General features: G+C 43.7%; 1 protein-coding gene across 2 annotated transcripts; it reads right to left on the bottom strand.

The window, feature by feature from the left end:
• Positions 1–591: 591 nt before the first annotated feature.
• Positions 592–26,086, bottom strand: CNMD (chondromodulin). Of its 2 annotated transcripts, none has more exons than XM_046664766.1 (7): positions 25,933–26,086; positions 25,358–25,498; positions 20,355–20,495; positions 13,775–13,888; positions 9,750–9,903; positions 5,277–5,443; positions 592–1,902 (listed from the first exon to the last, which is right to left on the bottom strand). In XM_046664766.1, exons 1-7 carry the CDS (start codon positions 26,002–26,004, stop codon positions 1,687–1,689), a joined length of 1,005 nt encoding a protein of 334 aa, XP_046520722.1. In that variant the 5' UTR covers positions 26,005–26,086; the 3' UTR covers positions 592–1,686. The 2 variants fall into 2 exon arrangements, with proteins under 2 accessions (XP_046520722.1, XP_046520723.1); XM_046664767.1 differs by having other exon boundaries at positions 592–1,899.
• Between the last annotated feature and the right edge of the window lie 239 nt (positions 26,087–26,325).

Raw genomic sequence — 26,325 nt, 5'->3', positions numbered from 1 at the left:
CCTTCCTCTCTCATCACCTGGCCAACTCCTGCTCATCCTTGAAGACCTCATGAAGGCATTCTCTTCCTCCAAGAAGCCCAATGCTCATCTTTATCAAGACCTTCGGTATACTGAGTCCTGATAATCAGTATCTCTTATGAGACCACAAGCTCTTCTGGGCAGGGATCACTGAGTCGTTCTTTTTTTGTTCTTTTTTATTTCCAGAACCAAGTGCAGCTTGCTGGGCAGTGCAGTGGGAGATGGTGTGCAGAACCATTGGCACGTATTTACTTAGTTAATAGAATGACAACCATTTTAAAGACTAAACATGTAAAATTCATAACTTTGCAGGAAGTAGCTTCTGTCTGAGAACAGCATGACCATTACATATAATTCAGTGTGTCTTTCATTCAACCCTTTTTTCCCCCAAAGACCTAGCTTGCTGTATATTCTATTAAATGCAGGTGTATGAGTGTTCATCTGGTAACCAGGTTTAAAAAATTCTGTGTGACTTTACAGACTTAAATTGGCAAACAGTAGGAATACAATAATAAGGCATATTTAGAATATGGGCCTGTAGTGACATTATGGTATAAAGACCTTTCTGTCATTTCCGAATCCTTGTGTTGTTTTGGAAAACTTTTATTTCCTTAGGAAAGTTCTTTCTCTTTCAAACTATGGGATTCAAAACTAAAATGTCAAAAAATAGAAAATACCTGTTCATCTTCCTGTTCTAGTATTTCAATTTCTAAATACAGTCCTTGTTCCTGAGATGCTTTCTTTATGTTGTTATAAATAAATAAGCCATTCCTCCTCAGCCATATCTGCCAAGTAGCACTGTCAGCCCTATTACTAGGAGAGTAACTTATTGGTAATTGGACTACATCAGCAGCCTGATTTGTACTAGAAGGTAGAAATCATTATGCTGCTTCATGCCTAATGACCGCTTACTGAAAACAGATTGAAAAGGGTGTGAAGACCTGCTTTTCAGAATGTCAATGAAAGCCCTTCCCCACAAGTCTGGTTTATCTTTGACCATATTTTCCTTTTTTATCCTAATGCTCTTTTCCTGAAGGTGGCTCTTAATATAGGGCAGCCACCTGTTAATCACATGCCAGCACATACTGTAGATAAGGAATTTTCTATGAGCCACCACATTGAGGTTTATATTGTTTACTCTCAGGTGGATTCCATTATGTGTCCTGTTTTCTTTTTTTGTTTGTTTTTATCTCAGAACTCCAGGGGTACATTTGCAAGACTGGGAGGAACAATACAGTCTAAGAACAGTTGAGGAATTCTGTACAAATAACAGAGAAAAACTTTATTTTAGTCAATGACTTGATTAAAAGGAACTCAAATGTACAATTGAGATCTTTAACAAATTGTAAGTTTTCATGTGTATTTCAAAATAGCTTGGGAAGGAAGTCTTATAAGCAGGCCTTCTGGGCAAAGCAAAGCAGATAAAAAATAGCAAGTAATAAAGGATGATTATGACATTTTTAGACTTAAACTACCTTTTCAGTACCTTTGAACATTCTGGATAAAGTTCTGTTTAAAGCTATTAAAAAGTATTCTGTTAAAAGTCTTGAATAACATCGCTCAGATTGAGTATAAAATACTTCGTGGTCCCTTGAGCATCAAGATGCTTCATACTTTGCTTGTCTCAAGTTAAAACTTACTTGACAGCACGTGGTATATGAAGTGATTTCACACCATGCCCAAGATGCGGGCCACCCACCAGCTACACGGCATGACAACTCTGCAGACCGAACGACAACCTTGATAATTATAAGGCCATGGATAATAGCCTCCCAGGGGTTCACAGATCTTCTGGCAGTGGGTGTAGCTCCGCCTACACTCTATACAGCAGATTCCTTCGTGATCCAGTCTAGGGTCGAATGTCATGCCTTCCCCTTCCTGCTGCTGTGAAATAAAAGAGCATTATTCGTGTTTTCTTCATAATGAGAAGTTTATAGCATGCACGTTATTTTTAAATAAGATCCTGAATGTTTCACTGCTACAAGAAATCAGCATATTTTCTGTAAGGAGATTTCCGTCTTAAAACCTCATAATTCAGAATTCCTTCTCACATCAAGGGACTTCATCTACCTAATCTGTCCCTGGCAGGAAGGTTTTTTTTTTTTAATGTTACGGTGAAGTTTCCCCATACCTTTAATGAGCCATGGTTACCACTCAGTAGTGACTCAACTTGTTTTAAATAGGAAAACAGCATGATTCAAAAGTAGCATTTCTGCCACTGCTGATTTTAAGTCAGCGGAACACTGGTGCCTTCTTGTAGGGCTTCCAGCGCTCTTGAGAGCACATTTTGAAACTCACTGATCTAAGCTAACGGATTGCTATTCCAGTTGCAGTGGGTGAAAACGTCGTCCATTTAGCTTCCACTGCCTTTGTTTCAACATAAGGGGGTTGTCACACTCAGGAAAAGACGACATATAATGTGGAAAAATTCAAGACCTTAAACTTTACCTTCTAGTTTGTATGTGCCATAATTATAGTTACATAAACACCTACAAAACCCTCCATTGTCACTGCTGGAAAGATCACAGAACTGGAAGGAACTTGCCCCCTGTCAAATTTATGAATCTGGTTTTCTTTTTCATGGAATTCTAGGGCTGTAGATTCTGTATCCTCTTTAATAGGGCATTGGATTACATTGTCACGAAGTCCTTATTGCTGATGTAAATTCTTTGTTCGATTTCAGCCTCTTTCCTGGAAGAAGCTGAACAGAGAGATGCAACACCAAACACAAACTGAACCTAAGCGACCCCAGCACCTTTTCTGGTGTACAAAAAGAATCTCAATTTTTCAGGGAGGGGGGTGGAGGGCTTTTTATTATGACCAATTTCAAACATACTGGAAAGCAGAGAAAATTGTGTACTCAACATCTAGATTTGACAGTTGCTAACTTTTGTCCAATTTGATTTTGTTTGGCTGAAGTATTTAAAATTTTGAAGTGAAGTTCAAGAGAATTGAAGGGAGGCATTATGACACTTCACCCATAAATACATTAGAATGCACCTCCAAAATGGAGTGTTTTCCTAAACAACTACACTGCCATTACCACACCTAACAAAATTAGCAATTCCTTAACACCGTCTGGTACAGCCTGTGTTCAAATATTGTCATCAAAATATTTGGTGTCTTACTCTCTTACACCATTATTCTTTTATTCAGCCTCCCCCGCTCCCCCGCCCCCGTATCTCTTGAAGTAAGTTCATCTGGGACAGCAAAAATAAAAACCACCTCATTAATTGTAGCTGACTCTTCCCGGTAGCGGGGAGTCCCAAAGCCTATTGAGGCCTTTCCTCATCTGAGAGTTCAGCAAAGGTTTGTTAAGATTAAAAAATTGGGAGGAAATCTCAGGTTGTTGCCCTACGGTATTTCCTTACAAGGGACATGGGAAGGACTGAGATCAGGAGGAGGGGTTTCTGCTTAAAGCTCAACACTGTAACAAAGGGAAAAACTGGTACATCTAGAGTTTTTCAAGGAATAGAGATGACTCAAGTCTGGAAGCAAGGCGAAGTCCCGTCCTGCCCTTCTGTAAAGGGGCTGATGCCCTCGTCCCTAGAAACAGATTCAGTTAGCCCAGCTACCTGCGGAAAAAACTAGATTAAATTTTGTTTCCCTGTTCAGATTTTATTTCTTTTGTAATTATTTGAGTTTTAGGGAATGAAGTACCATAGTCCTGGATTTTCTGATAAGCTTTGGGTTATTTAGAAAATGCTTTTTGCTCTAAATCTTTTTAAAATATATTAGTCTAAAATGATAAACCAGAAAATATATTTGTAACACATGAAACAATATAGGGCTGAATAGGCCTCATAGGAAAAAAAATACACATGACTTATTTGTGTATGAAAAGATGCTCGACCCTACACATAATTAAAGACAGGCAAGATAAAACAACCTGGAGATACAATTTTACACCCAAGAGACTGGTTAAGATTTTTTAAAAGTGATAACAAGTTACTCGTTTCATCACCATTTGAAGATGTGTAGCTGGTGTAATTCCTCAGAAGACAGTTTGGTGTCCTCCATTGAAGTATGAAATTCCCATCTACTTGGACCCATCAGACCCATGCATCAGTGTTTGTGCTACAGCCATACTCCCACATGTGTACAAGAGGTCTCATAAGGCTGATAGCCAACTAACATGGAGAAAGTTAATGCTAACTATATGCCAAGCCCTGTCTAACAGCTTCACCTGCATTTCCTCATTTACTCCTTCCCATAACCCTATGAGGCATGTACAAGGTGTATATTAACAGAATTCGTAACAGCAAAAGACAGGAAAATAACTTAATGTCCCTCAAAGCATAACTGGTTAAGTTTCTGTACAAATATCCACACAATGGAATACAGTGTAGCCATTAAAATGAATGAGGTGGATCTAGGTAGGAGATACAGAAAAATCTCCAAAATACTGTATTGTAACTGGAAAGAAAGCAAGATATCAAAGTTTTGTATGCTCTTTTGTGTTAAAAATACGTGTGTGCATGTGTGGGAGTGTACTTTCTTATGCAAAGAAACTGGGCAGCCAGCCATTGTTAATAGGTTGTCCTGGGGAGGCTGGCTGAGGTAGAAGGGAAACTCACTTGGTACTCTTTTATACTTCGTTTAAAATGTACATGCACGTATTATTTTTTCAGTTAAAACATTAGGTACAAATAAATGCTGTTTTTCTTCTTTCACTCCATGAAAAACACAGTAATGGTAAGTAATATTTCATTGAGGATTTGAGAAGTTGTTAGCACATCAGTGTCATCCTTGCACCAGTTCTCAATGTCACCTCTAGGTGAGTCTGTCTGCCGACTGGACTGAGAGCCCCCGAGGGCAAAGTTACTCTTGACTGTGTGCACAGGGCCTGGGGAAGAGCAGATTCTCAACGAGTGTCTGTGGAACATATGAATAAAGTGGATATGGAGGGGGAAAGAGAATCCTTTCATTCTGTGTGTTGCCTCCAGGGCACACTTGGAAACATTTTTAAATAAATTCCTGATGCAAATTTGTCTTTTTGGATTTGCCTGTGACTCAAAAAGAGGAGAGCACAGAAAACTACTTTGAATAAAGGTTACAACCAATCAGGATTTTACACTACAGAGGTAGTGCTTAAGTTTAATGCTTAATTTATAAACCTTGCAACAAACGAGATACTTTTTTAGTAAGTCTCAGTTGAATACTAAATGCTTGTTTGAAAGCTCAAGTAGAAACACCACCAGTTCAGTGTTAGGTTCAATGCATTCGTCTGAGCACGTCATGGAAACGCCAGTACGCACGTGGTAAGGGTTGTCTGGATTGAAGGGGCCTGAATCCTCTTGAACACCGGGTCTCGTTTCGTTGTTTGGTCTTCCTGGGGCTGGGTTGCCCTGTGGTCCACTCTGTGGTCTTTTTGTGGTATTTGTAACAATTTTTCTTGCCAATTCTCTTCTTTCTCTCTGGAGTTCTGCAAAAAAAATTGCTGTAAGTTATTTCTTTATTTGAATAATTAAGTTCTGTACAGGGTGAAAAACATAAAAAACGGCTATCAAAACACATACATGACTAGATACTGTTTAAATTTGTATTCATGATTTTTGTAAAATGTGGCATGTTTCAGAGTCTCGGGTTAGGAGTTAAACATACAGATAACTCAAGTTTTGGTTTATAATCCTATTGACATGGATATTGTAAGATAGCTGACAAAAATCCACTCTCAATCCTCTTTTCCTTTTCCTGCCCCTGCCATACAGCTTGTGGAAGGAAAATACCACTCATTTCCCTAGCCTCCCTTGCAATTAGGAGTGACCAGACGAGACATTTCTGCCCAGTGAGACATAAGCAGAATATGCTAGTGCAGTTTCTGGGAAAACTTTTGCTTTCTTGGTAAAGAGGACAGATATGTCTTCCTTTCTTGAATGCGGATATGATATCTGTTAGCCCACTTGTGACTGGAAGTGATAGACACAAGGATAATCAGCCAGCATGGTATGGGTAGCAAAATGGTAAGACAGAAGGAGACTTGATGATATCACTGAGTAGCTGATAATGCCAGAAACCCATCTTGAGACTCCTGGCTATATGAAAAAAGTCACCTTGTATTTGTTGAAACCACTGATGATCAGGTATTCTGTTACTTCCAGCCTTGTGCATTCCTAATAGATTGACTATACTATGAAGCTTTATGGTTTTAGGGGCTTTATTATCTTGGTTGATTCTTTTAAAACTCCTATGGGATAGAAAAAGTAGGTGCTTTTATACATGAGGGCATTAAGGCTTAGAAGGGCCAAATGACTTGGCCAAGATCGCAGAATGGGTGGCAAAGAAAGGAGCTGAACGTGAATTTCTCTGGCTTCCAGCCCAGTGCTCTGGTTCACCACACTGCCTCACAGGTCCTGCAGCATGACCTATGGCTGCTGAGTAACAAAAATGGAAAGTACCACACAGTGTGAGCTTCGGTGTCTCTCTCAGTCTCAGTTTCTTCCTCCGTAAAATGGGGATGATAATAGTATCTAATTATCAGGGCAGTGATAGAATTAATGAAAAACTCTGTCTAAGGGTTTTAGCAGAGAGTTTAGCATATATTAAGCACTCAAATATTCGGTAGTGGTGATGATCTCATGCTGGGTCATTTATGAGGACTGAGATGTGCTTTGCAGCCACAGATAGCTTCCAGACAGCTGCTTGGTTTCTGAGGCATCAGGGAGACCTGGATTCAAATCTCAACACCCCTTCTTTCAACTAACCAAATGAGCTCAGGCAAGTTATTTAATCTCTGTGAACCCCAGTTTCTTCATCTATAGAAAGGGACTATTAGTAGTGACCTGGACTACTTGTCCAGATTAAATGAGCACAGGATGGAGAGCTCTAGCACAGGCACAGCTCAGCAGACACCAGCTTTCGCCCTTCCCTCTGACTTTGCCCAGCCACCATTCACAGTGTCTCTGATAAGACAGCTGCATGATGCTGGTGACCTGCCCACTTGAGCCAAGGCAGACTGCTGGACACTGGAGTTTGGGGGCTTTTATTAGAATTAGGTGGTGAGGCAGCCAGGCATCCTCGGGGGGGGGGGGGTTATTTTCTTGATTTTATTATAAAATGTGACTGCATTTATGAGAGATTGGGAAAAAAAAATCTTTTCTTTTCTTTTTTTTTGCTGAGGAAGATTCACCCTGAGCTAACATCCATGCCAATCTTCCTCTGTTTTGTATGTGGGTTGCCACCACAGCATGGCTGACGAGTGGTATAGGTCTGCACCCAGGATTCAAACCTGTGAACCCGGGCCATGAAACAGAGCATGCCAAACTTAACCACTATGCCTCAGGGCCGGCCCCAAATCCTTCATTTTTAATGTGTATGATATCCCATCCTATGGCTATATCAACAGTTATTTAATCCTTTTCAAATCTGGGGGCATTTAGGTGATTTCCACTTTTCTGGTGTTGTACGTAATATATGTAATTCTGCTGTGGATGTTGTGATAACTGAATGCTTGAGATGTGGTCATGCTGTTGGACTGTAAAGAACTAAGCCACATCTTTGATGTAGGGAACAAGCTCTTTCCCAAAGGGTGGAGGTGCTCATTCTGTCAGTCATCCTAGCACTGCCAACAGCACTGTCTTCCTGTCCCCACCCCCAACCCCTTGCCCTGCTCTATTATTTTCCCATAGCACCTTGTATCGTACCATACAATTTTCTTATTTAAATTTAGTGTTTATTTACTGTCTCCCCTTGCTACAATATAAAATTACTCGAGGGCATGGATTCTTGTCTATTCACCAATTTATCCCAAGTGCCCAGAACAAGTAAATGGCACATAAGAAGCCTTCAATAAATGTTTGCTGAATGAATGAATGAACTCTCTGGGTAAGAGACTTGTCCTCAGATAGAAAGTGCTTAGGGAGAGCTCTCCATGAAGCAGACTTTTGTCTTTGACTGGACAAGGTGACAAGATACTGGAGAAGTAGTTCCCGGGTAGTGGAAAGCAAGGAGGCTCATTCCACGTGGAGGAAGTGAGGCATCAAAGGTGAGAACTTGGCAAGTGGCCACAGGATTGTGAGTTTCGAGCACCCACTAGGGCAAGAGCAGGGATGGCAAAAGCCACAGCCCGTTTAGCTGCCCACTCCCCGGCCCCTACATTGTGGCAGATACTGCTCATGGGACTCTTTCTTTTTCTTTTTTTTTTGGAGGAAGATTAGCCCTGAGCTAACTACTGCCAATCCTCCTCTTTTTGCTGAGGAAGACTGGCCCTGAGCTAACATCCATGCCCATCTTCCTCTACTTTATACGTGGGACGCCTACCACAGCATGGCTTTTTGCCAAGTGGTGCCATGTCCGAACCCAGGATCCAAACCGGAGAACCCCGGGCGCCCGAGAAGCGGAACGTGCGCAGCTAACCACTGTGCCACCGGGCCAGCCCCTGGACTCTTTCTTCTTGAGCCTGTATGTGGCCTCAGGATCCTTCTCAACTCACTCTTCCAGATAGCCACTACCAGTGGCTTATACACTGAATCCCGTCTGGCCTGCCTGGGCTAGAAAGTAACTATCTTATCCAAGCTTTGAGATGGAATAAGACTTGTGCCAACTGTAGGAAGAAGTTAGCCATGGCTGAATGAGAAGCCTAGACTTTCTAAGCCTGGTGAGGTTTTTGAAAAAATTGCAGCCAGTTATCTCCGGAACTTTTTTCATCTTGACAAACTGAAGCTCTGCTCCCTTTAAACCATATCCGCCCACTGCCCCCTCCTGAGCCTTGTGGTTTTAATGCCTGCATTTTCTTTATTTCCATGGTGCTCTCTCTCGGTGTCCAATAAAATCTTTCAGAAAGTGTAGTCTATCTCAGCTGTGCTAGGAGAAAGGCCTTTTTTTCCACACCTGAGCCAGAGTACCAGGTGGGCCTCTGGGCGGCCAGTGGGGTGACTGTGGTGGAAATCAAGAGTGAGAGCAGCCCTGGGGACGGGGAAACTCAGGGGAAGGAGCCTGGCCTGCGCGGTTCACCTGCCCTTCAGCACCCAGAAATAGTGGAAGGTGTGCTCCAGCCTGGGTCTGAACCCCAGGGACCCTTCATTTATTCTCACCGGACTTGGAAGCTAATGCTTGAGCCTTGAACTTAAGGAATCCCAACCCATACCCACAGCAGCTTTTTTGGTATGTGTGTGAGGAAGAGTGGCCCTGAGCGAACATCTGTTGCCCATCATCTTCCTCTGTTTTACGTGGGATGCCACCACAATGTGGCTTGACAAGCAGTGCCAGGTCCAAGCCCGGGATCCAAACTTGGGAACCCCAGGTCACCGAAGTGGAGCGTGAACTTAACTACTATGCCACCGGGCTGGCCCCAGCCCACAGCAGCTTTTGGCTGTCCCATAATTCTAGGTTTCAACATAATAAAGATTTGGCGGTATGACAGCTTCTTAGTCCCTGAATTCTCTGCCTTAGGAATAAAAAAATGTAAAATTTGAAAGTGCAAACAACAGATTAAGAGGCAGAGCAGAAGGAAGCGGGAATATCATAAAGAAAGACCACAGGTAGTGCAGTGGTTTCTGGCTCCCGATCTGCTTCCTGTTAACCCTGCTGCTCCATCCCTTCCCTTTAGCATTCGCGGCTGTCATTTTCCTTCTCTTTGATCTCTCATGCCCATTCCTGAGACACTGCAACAGTGTGACACGCATCCTGATTTATCTTCCTTGTTACACGCTCAGGCCTGTGGAGGGGCTCACAGGAGCCTCATGCAAACCAGGAGAATTCCAAGCAGCCATTAAGAGAATTTAAAATGTTACCTTTTGGATACGTTGGTTTAAGCCAGAAAATAGGAAGGTCACCACAGAGTTCTAAGACTTTAGAACTCAAGAAGCTGTTGTCCTTCACAGGCTGGTCTACAGCCACCCAGATAAGAGAATTTTCTTCATATTTAACTGGCATGATCTTGCCTTCCTGTAAGCAAAAATGAGATACACTGAGCAAAGAGGACAGTGGAACATGCTGCATATGGAGATTCACGTGTTGGTAGAAGATTCCTTCGCCTTATGAAAACTTAATGAGAATTCTGTATGTAGGTCTATGTGCGTGCACACACACACACACACACACACACACTTTAAGGTTCTCATCTCTTCTCTTTGTAGCTCTCTTAACAATATTCACGCCCTCATGTTGCCCTGCCTTTGGATAGCTGGAATATGTGAATACGAGTGTCCTCAGTGGAAGTGAAAATTACTTGATACCAAGTTTGAGATTTAGGTTAACCTGATGCTTTTGATCAAAGATGTTTTTGAGGAAAAGCAATTGAACGGGCCTGGAATGCTATAAAGGACAGAGGAAGCCTTCACTTGAAGCGAAAATCCTTTGGGGTTTTGTTCTGCAGCCTCCCAACAACAATGGAAAAAGTGATTGGTTCTTTAATGTCTTCAAAGTCTTACTTAACATAAACCATTTCTACATTTCCCAGCTATAACAAAACATGTCTCAGATGTCCCTCGCATCAAGCACACCACTGAGATTTCAAAGCTAAACCCTGGATTTTCTTCTACAGCGAGATACTGAGAATGGTTTGATAACCCAGGAGAAAAATTTATTTTGCCAGGTTGTTCCTTTCATGTACTTACTAGTTTGCAATAGGTTGGAGAAATGAAAATGTTTTCTCCGTATTTTTAGCTAAAAGCAGCATTTCATTTACGCCTTCTCCCTCAGGCTTATGGCTGCATTAAAACAACTGAAAGTTATTGGAGGAAGCTAATGCCCAGGTAATCCAGTTATTTACCTTAAATTAAATGGCTCCATCCAGGAAATGAATGCTCTTTGGGTATAGTAGCTTTCTAAAATTATACAAAACTGATGAAAAATGTATGAGAGCAAGTGGTGCATAAATCTACCCCATCATAATCTAAAGGGTGTGGGCAAAGAGTGGGATGATGGGGATGATACATATATATACATGCGTCCCACAAGCTAGGAATGTTAAAGAAACTGGTGGCATATACTTTCAGTTGCCTGCCCAGTCTCCACCTCTCTCCTGTTCCTTGCAACATAATCCTGCTTCTGTTTGAGGCAGCAATGTGCCTGGCCCCAGGAGAGACACTCGCTTTCTCAGACTCTCCAGCTAGCGGTGCCCGCGTGACCAGTTCTAGACAGTGAGCTCCATGCTGACGTATGTTGGCGGGCTGAGAAGCCTTCTGCTTTTTCTGCTTGAAGGGAAGTCACGGTTGGCACTGCTCAACCTCTTCCTGACTTCCCTACTTGAATGCATGGTAGATGTTTGGAGCTGGAAGGAAAGGGCAAAAAATCAGAGATGCTGGCCCCTGAGCCACTGCTTGCAGCCACCTACCTCCACAGTGCTTACTATGGAGAAAAACAAATCCTTGTTTGTTTAAGACACTCTAAGTGTAGTTTTCTGCGACTGACAGCCAAAAACATTCCTAATGTACACAAACATATTGTGTGAATTTGGTTTTCTCCACCACAGAATCCACCATGCACAATATAAACAACTAAAACACAAGACAAATAATTCGGCTCTATGGCCTAAGGAAAGAATCAGACGCAGACCAAGATTTAAATAGAAAAGTATTGGGGCCGGCCTGGTGGTGCAGTGGTTAAGTTCCGCAGCCCAGGGTTCACCAGTTTGGATCCCAGGTGTGGACATGGCACCACTTGGCAAGCCATGCTGTGGCAGGCATCCCACATATAAAGCAGAGGAAGATGGGCACAGATGTTAGCTCAGGGCCAGTCTTCCTCAGCAAAAAGAGGAGGATTGTCGGCAGATGTTAGCTCAGGGTTAATCTTCCTTAAAAAAATAAATAAAATTTAAAAAATACAAAAGTATTCGCCACTGTGAATTATTTCTGTATTCAAAAAATTATTTTGAATTATTTGAAATAGTGAAAAATTGAAGATACCTGAAGTTTTTGAGAACGTAAGACTTAAAATTATGATATGATGAAATATAACACATCCATTATAATGTACATTTGAGAAGAACTAAAGCGAAAATAATAAGAATGTACAACAGTATCACTTCAATTATGAAAAGAATATCACACACACTTGCATATGACAGAAATTCACCAAAACATTAACCTGAGCTATCTGTGGGGTGTGCAATTTGGGCAATTTCCTTCTCTACTCTTTTATGTAGTTCCCAAATTTTCTACGTTGACAAAGTATTGCTTTTAAAAATCAGAAAAAAAAGACGTGTTTTTTAAAAACCCAGAAAATGTACTGCAAACTTCTGATTAGCTCTCAGTCAGCTATGGTTGGGGAGTTGGTTCCTTTGGAAGGCAGGAGAGCAGAACCAGGTCGACGGCCACTTACGGGGAAACGTCGAGGATTATAGTTCACTGAGGCTTCATAATAGAAACAGAGGGATATGACTGCACAAAAAAGGTAACGCAATAAGAGAAGTTTAAGTTCAAGAACAAAGGAGGTATAGGTCCGTTTTTATCCTCTGTACTAGTGGAGTCACACTGAGAGCGTGGCTCTCCGCTCTGAACGGCTCAGCTCAGGAGGAACAACTGGAACAGAATCAGAGGGAGAATGACTGGAAACCATCCCACAGGACGAATGGTTGGGGAAACTGGGAGTAGAAAAGAAAACTGAGGACAAGACTGCCGGCTTTAGAAACGCACAGGCTGCTGTTTAGCTTTTGTTTTGTTTTGTTTTGAGATGCTTCCTGCTGGTGCTCCCATGAGGGCAAACAATTGGGCAGTTTCCAGGCACCTTTCTTACCCTTATTTTCCCTCTTTTGCCTTGAGGGACCTGATGCTTGCTTCACCTCCCTCTCAGGGATACTGGAAGGATCAAAGATGATCATAATAAAATTAATAATTATAGCAGCAGCCATCCATTATCTAGTAGGTTCTAGACCCATGGAGACAGTCTACACACCCCTAGTTTGTAAATGACAAAACTGAGGCTCAAAGAATTGAAGCCAAATCCACAGCAAGTGTCAGAGCTGGGATTTGAACCCACATTCTTCTGACTCCAAAGTCCATTTTCTTTCCACCATACCCTGCCGCAACTCCAATGGAAGATGATAATGAATGTGACCACTTCATAAGCCCTAATGTATCAAATAAATGGAACATTACTGTTAAACATAGTTTTAGAACTGTGTGTGCACTTCTTAAAGTAAACTTTTATAAAATTAAGACCAAAGGCAAGCTATTAATAATAAATGGAAGAATTATGTTTTTAAAACCTCACAGGTTTGACACATAGAAAAGGAATTCGATATATATTGAGTAGCTTCATTGGGCTGAACTTGAACCAATGGGAAGAAATTGTAGGGGGAGCCATGTCAGCTCCCCCTGTAGGGCAAAACAATTAGAACTACCTCCCAAGAAGTTGCCTGACACACAGAGAAGAGAGCACCTGTCGCTGATTTCCAGCAGAGGCTGGGTGATCAGCTGTCAAGGATTTTCAGGAGGGATTTTCACATTGAGTGGAACTGAGGCTAGAAGGCTCCTGAGGCCCCTTTAATGAAGATTCTATCACGTGAAGTCCTTCATGTTGTCTTAATCACTGATGAGGTAGTTCCTTAACATCAGGCAAATAAGGCCATAGGAAGACCAAGCCCCTTTATGCACTTAAAATATGGTTTTCCAAAACCTTTAAATCTACTACATCATGTAAGAATGCTCACTTGGAACCAACCAGGAGGACCAAAATAGTTTAATTCCTTTGGCAGAGAAGACATAGAGCTTATGTTCTGGTCATGAACCTATCCAGGAACTAGAGACAGAAAGGGTTACACCTTCAAACAATGTCTGCCAACCTCTCTTGAGGTCTGGAGCATGCTGGTACCCACCAGTTCGGAGGAGATGCTCTGTTTGGTCACGGTGCCCACCTCAGGAACGCGAGCCTTCACCTGGGCTTTGATGTAGCACTTCTCTCCTCCAGCAAAACGGATTCCTGTGATGCCCTGGGAGAATAAAAGTTTATCCATCCATCTATCCATCCGTTCATTTATTCAGTGTATTGAGTGTCTACTGCAAGCCAGGCACTGCTCGGGTCCTGGGTCTAGGAATGAATAAACAGATGGAATCTACCCTCATGGAGCGTATCTTTTAGCGTTATTTACCAAAAACAAAAAACAGAGATAAGGTCAGGTGGTGATAAGTGTTATGGAGAAAAATAAAGCAGAATGCAAGATAGGAATGACAGGGAATAGTACTTTAGACCTGTGGTCAGCCTCTACCAGGGGGTGGCATTGGAGCAGAGAAGGGCTAGGTTAATTGCTCCATTGATCCCGCAAACTCAAAGGAAACACCATCTTTCCTATGCAGCTTTCTCTGACCATCCCAGTCTAAGCAGGCTCTTCTCCCTCTGACTTCCCAGAAGCCCTCACGTCTTCCTCCCTCATTTGGTGCTTAGTTTTCAGTGTTTATATGGTAGTTCCTTGTGAGTGTCATCCCCTTACTCAGTTATAAGCTTCCTGACATCGGTATTTGAATCTTTTCTTTTTTTCTTTTTGGTGATCCCACAAAGGTTCTCAAAAGATGCTGGTCCAATTAATTAATTCCATGAATTCGGATTTTTCCTAAGTTACCGAGCCCAGAGTAAATAGTAATGCTTTCTGTAACACAAGGAGCTGAGCTTTGCTCCTAGGCCTTTCGCAAACACTTGGATATTTTGTCTTTCTCCCCTGTGAGGTATAAACAGTGTCTCCTCCTCATCTGCCTAGGGACCAGCCTCAAGGGAGACCTCATCCGCAAGGCTCCCGTCTTGGCTGACAGCTCGGCACTGATTCACCCACAAAGCGCATCAGGTGCGACAGCAGGTTCTGTCCCGAGAGTGTTTACTTTCACCCTGCTGCTTAATTTCATCAGTAGCGAGTGGCCAAAAACAGTATTAAAGGTCTACACATTTTATGCCGTAATAATGTAGACACTAACAGAAATCTGAACATCTCAACTTGTCAATCTTCTCTTGAGTTGAGACAAACATCGGGAAGACACAGAACCAGTTCCAGTGTCAATGCCAGGAAGTGAGGGAAGAAAAGCATTTGTAAATCTAGGGGTCCTGGCTCAGGATTCAGCCTTCTTTTGTGTGTGTGTGTGAGGAAGATTGGCTCTGAGCTAACATCTATTGCCAATCTTCCTCTTTTTGCTTAAGGAAGATGGTCCCTGAGCTAACATCCGTGCCAATCTTCCTCTATGTTGTATATGGGATGCCACCTCAGCACGGCTCGAGGAGCAGTGTGTAGGTCTGTGCCCAGGATCCAAACCTGCGAACCCCAGGCCACCGACGTAGAGTGCACCAACTTAACCACTACACCACCAGGCCGGCCCAGATTCAGCTCTCTTAAATGAAGAACGAAATTAAATGTAAGTCATTCTTGAGGACATTCAGGGAGAGTTACACGACATGTAACCTCAGAGCCAGGAGCCCTTCAAAAGCTGGTGGGTGACAAAGCAGAGAACGGAGAAGGAAAGGCTCGTTCTTCCTAAAGCTCCTCATTATGTGCCTTGCGGCCTAACTGACCACGTACACAGATGTAGCACACTTCACGTATTTCTCCCAGAGTCACCTCTCACTCGGGGAGGCTGGGGTGGGGGGCATCAACCCTGCTTACAGAGGAGGAACCCCAGGCTTCCTGCAGAGCTTCTGACTCACTGCATTAAGATCACCTGGAGAGATTTTAAAAACAGATGCCTGGGTCTCTCCTCAGAGATTTCCATTTAATTGGCCTGGGGCAGCGCCCAGACACTAGTATGCTTAAAAGATCCTCATGAGTTTATAATGTACAGCCAGGGGTGAAGACCACCAGTTTAGGGAGAAAGGAACTTGTTCAGGGAAACACAGTTTTTAAGTGACTGAAACAGCCTGCTATAGACTGTTTGTATCCTCCCAATATTCATATGTTGAAACCTAACCTCCCCCACAAAGAGATGGTATTTGGAGGTGAGCCTTGGGGAAGGTCAAAAGGGTGGAGGCCTCATGAATAAGATTAGTGCCCTTGTAAAAAGGGACCTCAGAGAGCTCCCTCACGCCTTCTGCCATGTGGGGACACAGTGAGAAGACAGCTGTCTGAACCAGGAAGTGGGCCCTCACTAGATACCCAATCTGCTGGCACCTTTATGGTGGACTTTGCAGCCTCCAGAACTGTGAGAGATAAATTTCTGCTGTTTAGAAGTCACCCAGTCTATGGTAATTTGTTACAGCAGCCAGACTGGACTAACACACAGCCTTGGGAGCCAAGTTTCTTCTGTACCAGTGTCTCACAAACTTTCCCTTGCATCAAAATCACCTGGAGGCCTTGCTAAATAAAGCAGAGTGTTGGCCCCCGCCCCAGCGTTTCTGATTCAGTCGATCTGGAGTGGGCGCTAAACTTTGCATTTCTAACAAGCTCTTAGGTGATGCTGCTGCTGGTGGCCTAAGGGGGACACTCTGAGAACCACTGCTCTCTGCTCTCCCCTGAAGGCCTGCTCCTCCTACTCTGCAGGTAAGATTAGAGCTCATGGTTTGAAAAACAAAAGGCAGGAGAGGGAGATTGCTGCCCCCTCTTAACTTCACACCCTCAGATCCCTGAAATGTGATACAAGAGAGGAAAAACCAGATAACCATTACCATGGCCCCAAAGGAGAGAGCGGCTCTACTGAAGGATTCACAGCTCTGAGTGTGCATCTAGTATTGACTTAGTTCTGACAGTCTACACGCTGCAAAGAGAACGGAAACCCTACGGGGCTGGGTCCTGTGGGGAGGAATTCACACGTATTAACCACCCTGTCTAGCTACAAATCCATATCAAGCAGCCAGATAGATTAAGAGATTAAACAGAGGGGAGGAAAAAGCACAAGGAAGCCAAGAAACCTCCTGTTTTTTTCTTTTTGCAAACAAACAAGGCCTTAGAAGCTGGTGATAATGAAGAAATTTGCTGACAAAGGTAATGAGTGAAGGGTCCAATGATCTGACATTCTTTTATGGAGAATCAGATATTCTTGTTTTAGCCGCACATTTTTTTTGTTTGTTTGTTTTTTTGAGGAAGATTAGCCCTGACCTAACTACTGCCAGTCCTCCTCTTTTTTGCTGAGGAAGCCTGGTCCTGAGCTAACATCCATGCCCATCTTCCTCTACTTTATATGTGGGGCGCCTACCACAGCGTGGCATGCCAAGCGCTGCCATGTCCGCACCCGGGATCTGAACCAGCGAACCCCGGGCCGCCAAGAAGTAGAAGGTGCGAACTTAACCGCTGCGCCACGTGGCCAGCCCCTAGCCACATATTTTTTCTTTCTGGGGGATCTCATCTATTTCTGTAGCTTAAACTAGAAGTTCCCAAGGAGGGTGAGGAGGCTTTCCCCCAACGGGGCGCTTTAGAAATCCTTAAGGGAGTTTTCCATTGTCACAAAGATTAGGGGCTCTCCGGCCCTTTATGGGGCAGGGCCCAGGGATGCCAGGTCCTGACGAGCCTGGGGAAGCCCTGAAGAACTAACTGCCCGGTCCTCGTTAAAAACCTGATTGTGAGTGTCTGTGCCCAGAACCTAACAGTTTTACATAGAAACACAAAGTGATCTTTGGCATACTTTTAACGTACCGCAAATTTCCTAGGAAAGCAATTACTAGAGAAATTAGAGAAAATGATCCTTGTGTTTCACTGTTTGAGAAAATTACCTGATATTTAATTTGTCAACACACACTTAGATCAGTCTGCACTTTAGGCTGTGGCACTGACAGTGATTGAAGCCAGCACACGACTTGATGGTGTCTCTGAGTGCATCAGGCTGAGCATTTACATATTGAAGCTTGAATTTTATCATAAATTACTTTCATTCTATTTTTCCTTTATGTTATAGTTGGGGGTTACACTGATTTTTGAAATCAATAACCTACCTACCTACCAGGTAAGGTTATGCTATCCTTTTTTTCCCTCCAGCTTTTTAAAAATTTCAAATATTCACGAAGTTAAAAGAATTGTATAGCAAACACTTGTATAGACCCACAGGTTTATTCTATCTTTAATTTCTAGCCAGGATTTTTGTTATATAAATGGGTCATTAGGTGTGAGAGGGTTGGCTTAAGCCACCAACACTGATGCTTTTGAGGTTATAACTTTCTAGAATGTAACTATGAAGTAACCCAGTATTTGCATTTCTCAGGGTATCAGGGTATGCCTTGGCTATTAATCTCCACTTGTCCTTATTGTGTTCAGAGTCGATCGCAATCTCTCCCCTACTACAAAACCCCACCGTAGTAGCCCCACCTTGAATCAAGTCTGCCTCGCCTCCGTTAACAAGGGTCCTGAGTCATTGTTCTTTAACAGTACAGAGTCTGGAGCCCTCTGTTCAGTGCTATTCCCCTTCAGCAGGTTTTTTCCCACTAGTTCTACTAAAATCTTGGTGGGGTCCTGGGTTAACAGGGGAGACTGTTTCCTCACAATTCAGAACCTTCCCTAATCTGGCCCCACTGCATCACCATTCTCCTCACTCCCCCACCTTTGGCTGCACTGGGCTACTTAGACCCCTGGAGCAGGCCTGCCATTTGTATTCAGTATTCTTCCCTGGGCTTGGAAAGCTCCGCCCTTCTTCTCTGCCGGTTGAAATCCTAATCATTCTCCAAGACCTGATTCAGCTGTTGCCACTTCTGCAACACCTGCTCCCACCCTCTATCCTGCAGCGACTGCCTCCCCTCTGCGCTCCGCAGCCCTCTGTTCATAGCTTTTGAGAAAACAAGTGTCACTCATCTTTGCCTCCCCCATGCTTGACACTGTCGCTTGCACACAGTAGGCCTCAATAAACACTGATCGAATTTGAATGACAGTTTAAAATACAGGAGAAAGTAATAGTGCAGGTACCATGGCGGCTGATTCATGTGTTTTCAAAAGCTCAGGCTGGTTTAAACCCATAAAAGGCTCTATCCATCAAAAAAGTGTTCTACTCACCAGTTCTGACTTAGAGAAATGTGGAAGCTATCAAAGAGAATTGATCAGTTTAAAAAATATTTGTGGCCCTGTTGGCCTATGAGAACAAAACACAATCAATACCATTATTAGAACCAGAGGATTATAAAACAGAAATATAGGTTTGGGATTAAAATATTTTAGAAGTATTTTCATGATACAAGCACATCTTGAGAGAGACGGATCTTTTCTTCATCTGTGCAGCCACCTTTGCGTATCTTGATATTGTGGCACGTTAGAGGCATTCAGTTTTGTTCTGCAGTGAATGATGTGTGTGTGGGAGCCACATTTTACAATTTTATATTGAGCAGGACAAGGAAAAAAATGCTTTTACCTTGTCCTGGGTCTTGCAGTAAAAGCCTTTAATAGGTCCAGAGAAATGATCCTTGTGCACTGACTGGAACATTTGCAAAGTGATGCCTAAATGAAGAGCAGCTGGGCACACGCAGGGCTGCAGAGCCCGTCCCCAGGGCATAGCCCACTCTGAACATAGCCAGTCCTCATGATGATCAAATAAGATCTAACATCAGTGGGGCGCTAACGTCTGTTTGCTATTCAAAAAGACTTGTGAGGTGTGTTTTGGTATCAACAAGGGGAGTTCTTTCATTCAAATGAAAAGCATCTCTAGTTTCCTATCAATCAGAGGAAAACAGGTCGATGAGATGTTTGTAGGCCAATAAACTATCAGAAGACACATTATTTTCAAGAGCTGTTTTTCATTATGAAATCTCACCTACTTTACGTACAGAAGTAACAGGAGACCCCAAGGAATGATACCTCTTCCTCATCTCAGAACACGGAAGAGAGTGAGATACTTATGTTGGCCAACAGGAAAACAGGCCTGGGTGATCCTTTGTGTTGTAGATGTACACTGAAGCATCGATATATAGCTTAATGTCTCAAATTGCCTGTGGATTGAATTTTTGAAAACAAACATGTTTGCCCTTTTCACAGGAGAATCGAATATTTTATCTGTAATAGGCCAGGGTCAGAAAACATGATATAAAAGAGGAATTTCTCCATGATAATTTTCTGGATTAAATGGGAAATCTGAAGAACTGAAAAAGCACGCAAATAGATTCCACCTGTTGATGATGAGATTATTAGTTTATTGAAATTTCCCTCCTCTCTCTGTAAGTTCAAAATTCAGACCTTGCAACATTCTAAGATAGTTTCTGCTTTTTATTCACCGTGTTACAGAAAGCTGCTTGGAAAGAAATAGCTCTTTCAAGTCTTTCTGCCAAGACTTGATATAGTTTCAAGAAGAACCTGTTCTTTTCCATGCCGAGGGGTTGTTTTTTTCCTTTTGATAATATAAAAGACAAAGTGTGGTCCTTTTTCAGAGAGAATATGTGGCATGATGTATGTGGGTTAGTGGCTATAAAGCATGGTTACCATTTGGGTGTGTGTGAGAGATGCTACTGCTCCCTGAATTGGAAAAGTCTCCCAGGCTTGCCTGGTTACACTCTCCAAATGCATGAAATATACTTACATTCTGGAAATCATTAACTTCAATTGCTTCTTCAGCTCCACTTCCCATTTTAAAGGTCTCCAAGTTGTTCCCAGCATCTATTTCCATTGACCCATCTTGTAATTTCCCATTGATACTCATGGTATAATGGACATTGTAAATCTGGAAAGTGAACATGAGAGTTAGTGATGCTTTCCTTTTAGAGCAATTCAGGGCTTATCTTTAGACCTCCAGTATATGAGATAGCCTTCATATTTGTCAGAGATATACTGAATCATCCTTAATAGTAAAACATTTACATATGAGGACTTCATCCATATACCAATCACTTAATACAATGATGTCTTTAAAAATATCTTAAAAGTAAAACCTTTCATAGTGTCTGATACCAATTCAAATAGCTCAGTGATTCGCAATCCTAGCTGTGTATAGAAGCATCTGAGTAGAATCTCCAGCTCTCATGCCTGGGTTTCCCCCTGGACCAATCAAATCAGAACCTGTGGGAGTGGAGCTTGGGCACAGATCTTTCTTTTTCTAAAGGTCAATCCTACTATGCGGCCAGAGTTGAAACCTATGGATGGATAAATGGAAACTGAGAAGGCAGAGGGTTAATTGGCTGTTAACTGAACACATCTGCAGTGGCACCTCAGTTGGAAGGTTCCTTTTAATCCTTTGGTCAAGATTTGGCAGGGAACGTAGTACATAGTAAGGACTGCAGACAGGGCTAGGATATGCCTGATATAGAGTGGGATCTGTAGAGAGCAAGGTCAATGTGCACATCTGTTTCAGCTCACAATGGGAGTTACTCATTTTAATGACTCTATGGGACAGGCATATGGTGTTGTACGGCATTGTGTTAGGACGTGTGGGGGGAGAAGGGGGAGAGTCTTGGCATCGTAGAAGAGGACTGGTCCAGGAAGCAGAAGAACAGGTGGCCACGCCTCTTACATCTGGGTCTTGGGAGTGGCCTTCAGAGTGAAACGAAGAAGCTGACCTCATAGGTGGTTTTCATTTATGTCCTTAGAGCTCTGAAGTTTCACAGAGGTGGCCCAGAGGTGAGGGTGGCAGAGCAGGTGGGACTGTGGAGCTCTTTTCTCCCCTGTCCACCCACAGCTTAACCAGAGAGGCTTGGCTTCTTATTTGTTTTATGTGTTGGATTTCTGAGTAAAATCTTAAGAAAAATTCTGCTGTTAAAAAATTTTTTTTAAAGTTTAAAAATTTAAATTAGATGATCCAAAGGGCTCTCTTCGTTTAGACATCTTGTTACTACACTAATTTAAAAAATAATTCACCCACTGCTCCTGGTCAGTGTGTGGCTGCCCTGCTAGAACTTTCTCTGTGTTGGGGATAGTAGATGGATTTCTTTTCTTTTTTCTTTTCTTTCCTTCTTTTTCTGACTTAGAGTCATATGTGTATATATAATATCTTAGATGATATATATATAAAAACTTTAAAGGGGAGGAAATGAGAACTGATGAAAGACACTCGCTACGTAGTGTCAGGTCAGAGGTCAGAACTGCAAACAGCTCAGATTCAAGTGTGATTTTCTCCCTCATTATGAAGAATGACTGCTATGTGGACACACACTGGAAAAAGTATCTGTTGTTATTGGATCATTAGCTGCAGAAAACTCATTATTACAAGACCCACAGAGCACTGTTTTATTTTATCAACAGACATGTAGAAATGGCTTTGCTGGCTAATACCCTTTAAGGCAAAAGCCTTCATTAAGCGGAACAGAAAATCTCGGCATCCAGCTTCAGCTCAACCATCTCTCAGCAGCCCTCCTTCCCTCGGATGGAGGAATTTAGATTCCTGCGGTATACTGTCTCCGGGCTTGTCTGATCATAAGAACCACTTCTGGGGGTTCTGATTTAGTGGAGCTGGAGCAGAGCCCACCAATCTGTTTTCATTTTGCACCTCAGGTGGGTCTTATGATCAGCCAAGTTTGGGAAACCTGTTTTCTTTGGCTGAGCCAGTGCTTTCTGCAGGTAAGGTTTAGAAAGCAGACTCTGTTCTGCCCCATGCTCTCCGAGCAGCCACTATTCACATGGGTTAATTATGCCTGTCAAAACGAGCATGGCAGATAACACTTGTGTGAGTTCCTGCTGGCACAAGCATCCTTCACTCAAGCAACAAGAGGCTCTTTTATTTTTTTGAAAGCATGGCACATAAGCTTTTACTAGTAAAGCAGTGCAAAATTTAAGAAATTAACTGTTTCCAAACTCTTAGCAGGTCTTAAGGAGACAAGATTGTTAACACTGGAAGAGTGGCTTTGGGTCCTAATCCCACTTTCCTCCACCACCACCTTCCTCACAACAAAAGCTTCCTAACTAGGTATGGGTATACAGCATCCTTTGTAATGTAGCTTCAGCCCATCCTTTATAAGCGGTACACGGTCTGCATGGGGCAGCAGTGAGAGGTCTGTGTTCTCCTGAAGCGACTGGGGTGGGGGTGGTAAACACTCTGAAGTTATTTCCCAAGTACTGGGCCCCGAGCTCAGAAGGAGGCTGGGCTAGTGGAGCAGTAATCACATTATCTGCTCTAAATTGCTGGAGCTGTTAGCACCTTAGGCTATTTCTATCCAAGTATAATGAAATGTATTATTTGCCAAAATTCTGCTCAATATGGTGCCTTTTACAGCCAAGGATATTTGCAAATGAGTTTCTAATAAGGGTTCTATAAGATTAATTACATAATGTTTGGGACAATGTCTAGAAAAATCAGTCTGAGAATAAAGGCCCCAAGCAATGATCTCTCTTATTCCCCCATCCCACAGGGTAGGGTTGTCAGTTATCTCACAGTGGTGGGAATTTCCCATATTTCAATGCCTTGTTCCATTTACGATAATGGGGATGAAATATGGCCTTAATATTTGAGCCCAATCACTTGTCCCCCAATATTAGCACTCCGATGCTTCACAGTCTTCCAGCTGACTTGGAGTAAGCTTGTCCTAAGGGAATTTACCCATACGAAAGGGATACGAGGTGAATTACAGCTGGTTCTCCTCTATAAACCAATAGGAGGAGCAGAGGCATGGATAATCCCCAGGGAGTCCACTGGCTGGGCGTGTCTTTCTGTTTGACAGTGACTTACCTTTTTGATTATGCTTTGTTTGGGCTATTCAGATTTGAATTCAGGGAAAGCAGACCTGTGCATATGTTATGCATCGATGGTGCCAAATTTACTCTATTTAGTATTTTGTGATTTGTTTTTCAGACTTAATATGGATCAGCATTGAATATTTGGGGAGTTAAAAAAAAACCAAACTACCACGATTTTCTTCATTCTCCTGCCTGTATAGGAAATAGCAATAACTTCGATCGTGGGCAATAAAATGTGATTCACTATTCCTCTGTATTCTCAGAATTTAATACCACTCTCTTGAACCAGATAGCCAACCACCTTGCAGTAAAGTCAAAGACGTGAAAAAACGGAGCCCTGCTTATTCGGTATGATCTTTCCATCTCTCTTTCCAGAAGCTTGTTAGTTAACTGTGTTGGCCTTGAATAATTAAATACCATATGGGATTCATTTTAACATATATCATGACCAAAATCTTTACCAAAAAAAAAAGCAAAGCTATTTTTATCCCCAAATGACCTATACCACTGAGGTTTTGTCATCTAAAAGATAACATTTACATTCGAATACCATAACCATCTAAACTCTGCTATTAATGGAGATGTGGATATTGAAATTATTCTCATGTTCAGATTTGCTGCTTTCAAATATGAGCATCTGGCCCGGCTTCTATATTTAAAACATAAATACATTAAGGCACTTTTCAAATATACACAAAATACGGTGCGATTCTGATCTTACAAATTGATGCTTGTAACTTTGATATAGTCTCTAAAACAGACTCAGTGCTAAACGGCATGCTTATCTACATTAGGTATTTGAGTTAGAAATACAAATTATGCAGTGACTGCAGAAGACGTGATGTGTAAAATGGCTGAATTGCTTTCAGCACCGTTTTCTCTAAGTACTGGAATTCCTTCACGCTTTGAATTTCATGGTGGGAGAGAGGGGGAAAAACAGCAGTCAGAGATCCTCTGAGGGTAGTGATTAAGAAACAGCCCTTTGTGTGCACCCTGGAGATGGAATTCTTTCCCATTAGTCAGAATAATCTTATACCAGGCCTGGCAATGGTCATCAAGATAAAATGCCCCCCTTTACATAGGGGAACAAAACAAATTCTGCTCAGTCAGTTAGAAGCGCTTTTATACTCCTAGAGAGCCCGCGGAACTTTAAAATAGATAGTTGCATACAGAAAAAGTAGGCCAGCCGTTGGTGAAACACTTACCATTAAATCACGTGTGACTAGGCCAGAATTGATTTTTAAAGAGATTTGTCACCTTTAAGGAGGTTAGACCTTTTTATTTCCCTTAGAGCAAGAGAGAAGGGAGCATTAAGGAACAGGTACCACGCAACGAACAAACAAAAACTCCTGAAAGGTCAAATTTGTCCCCACTGCTGGGTCTGAATATTCCTCCACCATCTTTGTCGCAGGTTCTTAGAATTAACAGCCTTTCTCAGTTGGGAGAGGCCTTACAGTTGCTTTTCTTCTCTAAGGATAAGTAGTTGCATTTCTTCTCTAAGGATGAGTAAACCGAGGCCAGAAGGTGACGTGCCTTACCTATGGTCCCACAACTGCCTAGAGGGGGCGCCAGGTTGAGATCGGCCGAAAACGGCTTTCCTTGAACCGTTCACTGCATTTTTCCGCTACCTTACGTTTTAATATTCTCCCTTAAAACCTTGACTGGCTTTTCTACAAAGTTGCCCATGAGCAGAGAGCAGCCTAGCGGAGGTGGATGGAAGAAGGCAGACGTGCCCCACCCGGGAGACCCTAGAGGAAAGCAGAAGCTGGGGCGAGGGGGCGCTCTGGCTCCACCTAGGGAGGAACATGCGGGTGACAGAGGGGACCCCGCCACTCCGCGCGCCTCCCCGGCTCCGCGCAACTCTCCGCCCTGCGCAGCCCGACTCGGGTCCGCACCGCGCGCGCCGCCTTCCGGACTTACGTGATTGTCGCTCCCCTTCCAGAAGTAGAAGGCCCCGATGGCCCCGAACAGCAGCAGCACCGCCCCCGAAATGAGGACCACGGCTCCGGCCTTGAGCAGCCGCGCGGGGCTGGAGGGCTTCACGGTCACCGTGGCGTACGCCTGCGGGCGGGGGCCGAGAGGACCGGTCACCTCTGCGCCGCCCGTGCCGGCGGTCCCCGCGCAGCGCCCCTAGGGACTCAAGGGTCGGGGCGGGAAACAGCTCGCCCTGGGCTCCTTCGGGCGCCCCCTTTCCCCGCGCTCCTCCCGCGGGTCCCCGGTACTCAGGCGCGGAGGTGCACTCTCCGCCGGCCCCAGGACGGTCCCTGCTGACTCCCTTTTCACCCTCCCCTTCACACCCGTCTATGCATCCCGTGCTCCCTGCACACGCACACACGTGGGGCGCCCCCACCCCCATATTTGGGCGCCCAAATTTGCTCCCACATTTCTGGCACAAATCCTGGCCCCAGAGAGTGGTTTGGAACACCCACACGAAGCCTGGGCCCTGAGTGTGGACTAACCTGGCAGCAGGACTGGGGACCCTGGGCGGTACTCACCGGGGGACTGCAAAACTCGACGTTGTCGGGCCCCACCAGGGCGATGGGAACTTTGTCCGAGCTCTCCGTCATGGCTGCGGCGGGAGGAGCGAGTCACCCGGAGGCTCCGTGCGCGCCCTGGGCTCTGTCCTGCTGCCCCGATATGCTGGGCATTTCAACGCCACACACGCGCGCGCACACACACCGTGCCCCGTCCCGCCCGGGCCAGCCCAGCGGTCCCCACCCCTTCCAGGGTCCCCACCCCTTCCTCACCTCTCTCCTCCCTTCCCTCTCCCGCCCGGAGCAGCAGTGTGAGCTCGTCCTGCGTTCCAGATGCGCCCCCTTCTCGCTCACTCTTGTCTTCGGGCCCCCCAAAAGCATGTTGGCAAACCTGAGTGTGACGGTGGGGATGAG

Source organism: Equus quagga, chromosome 6 (assembly GCF_021613505.1).
Source record: "Equus quagga isolate Etosha38 chromosome 6, UCLA_HA_Equagga_1.0, whole genome shotgun sequence".
Lineage (NCBI taxonomy): Eukaryota > Metazoa > Chordata > Mammalia > Perissodactyla > Equidae > Equus > Equus quagga.
The sequence above is the reverse complement of the archived record's forward strand: the minus strand, read 5'-3'. Positions and strand labels throughout refer to the sequence as shown.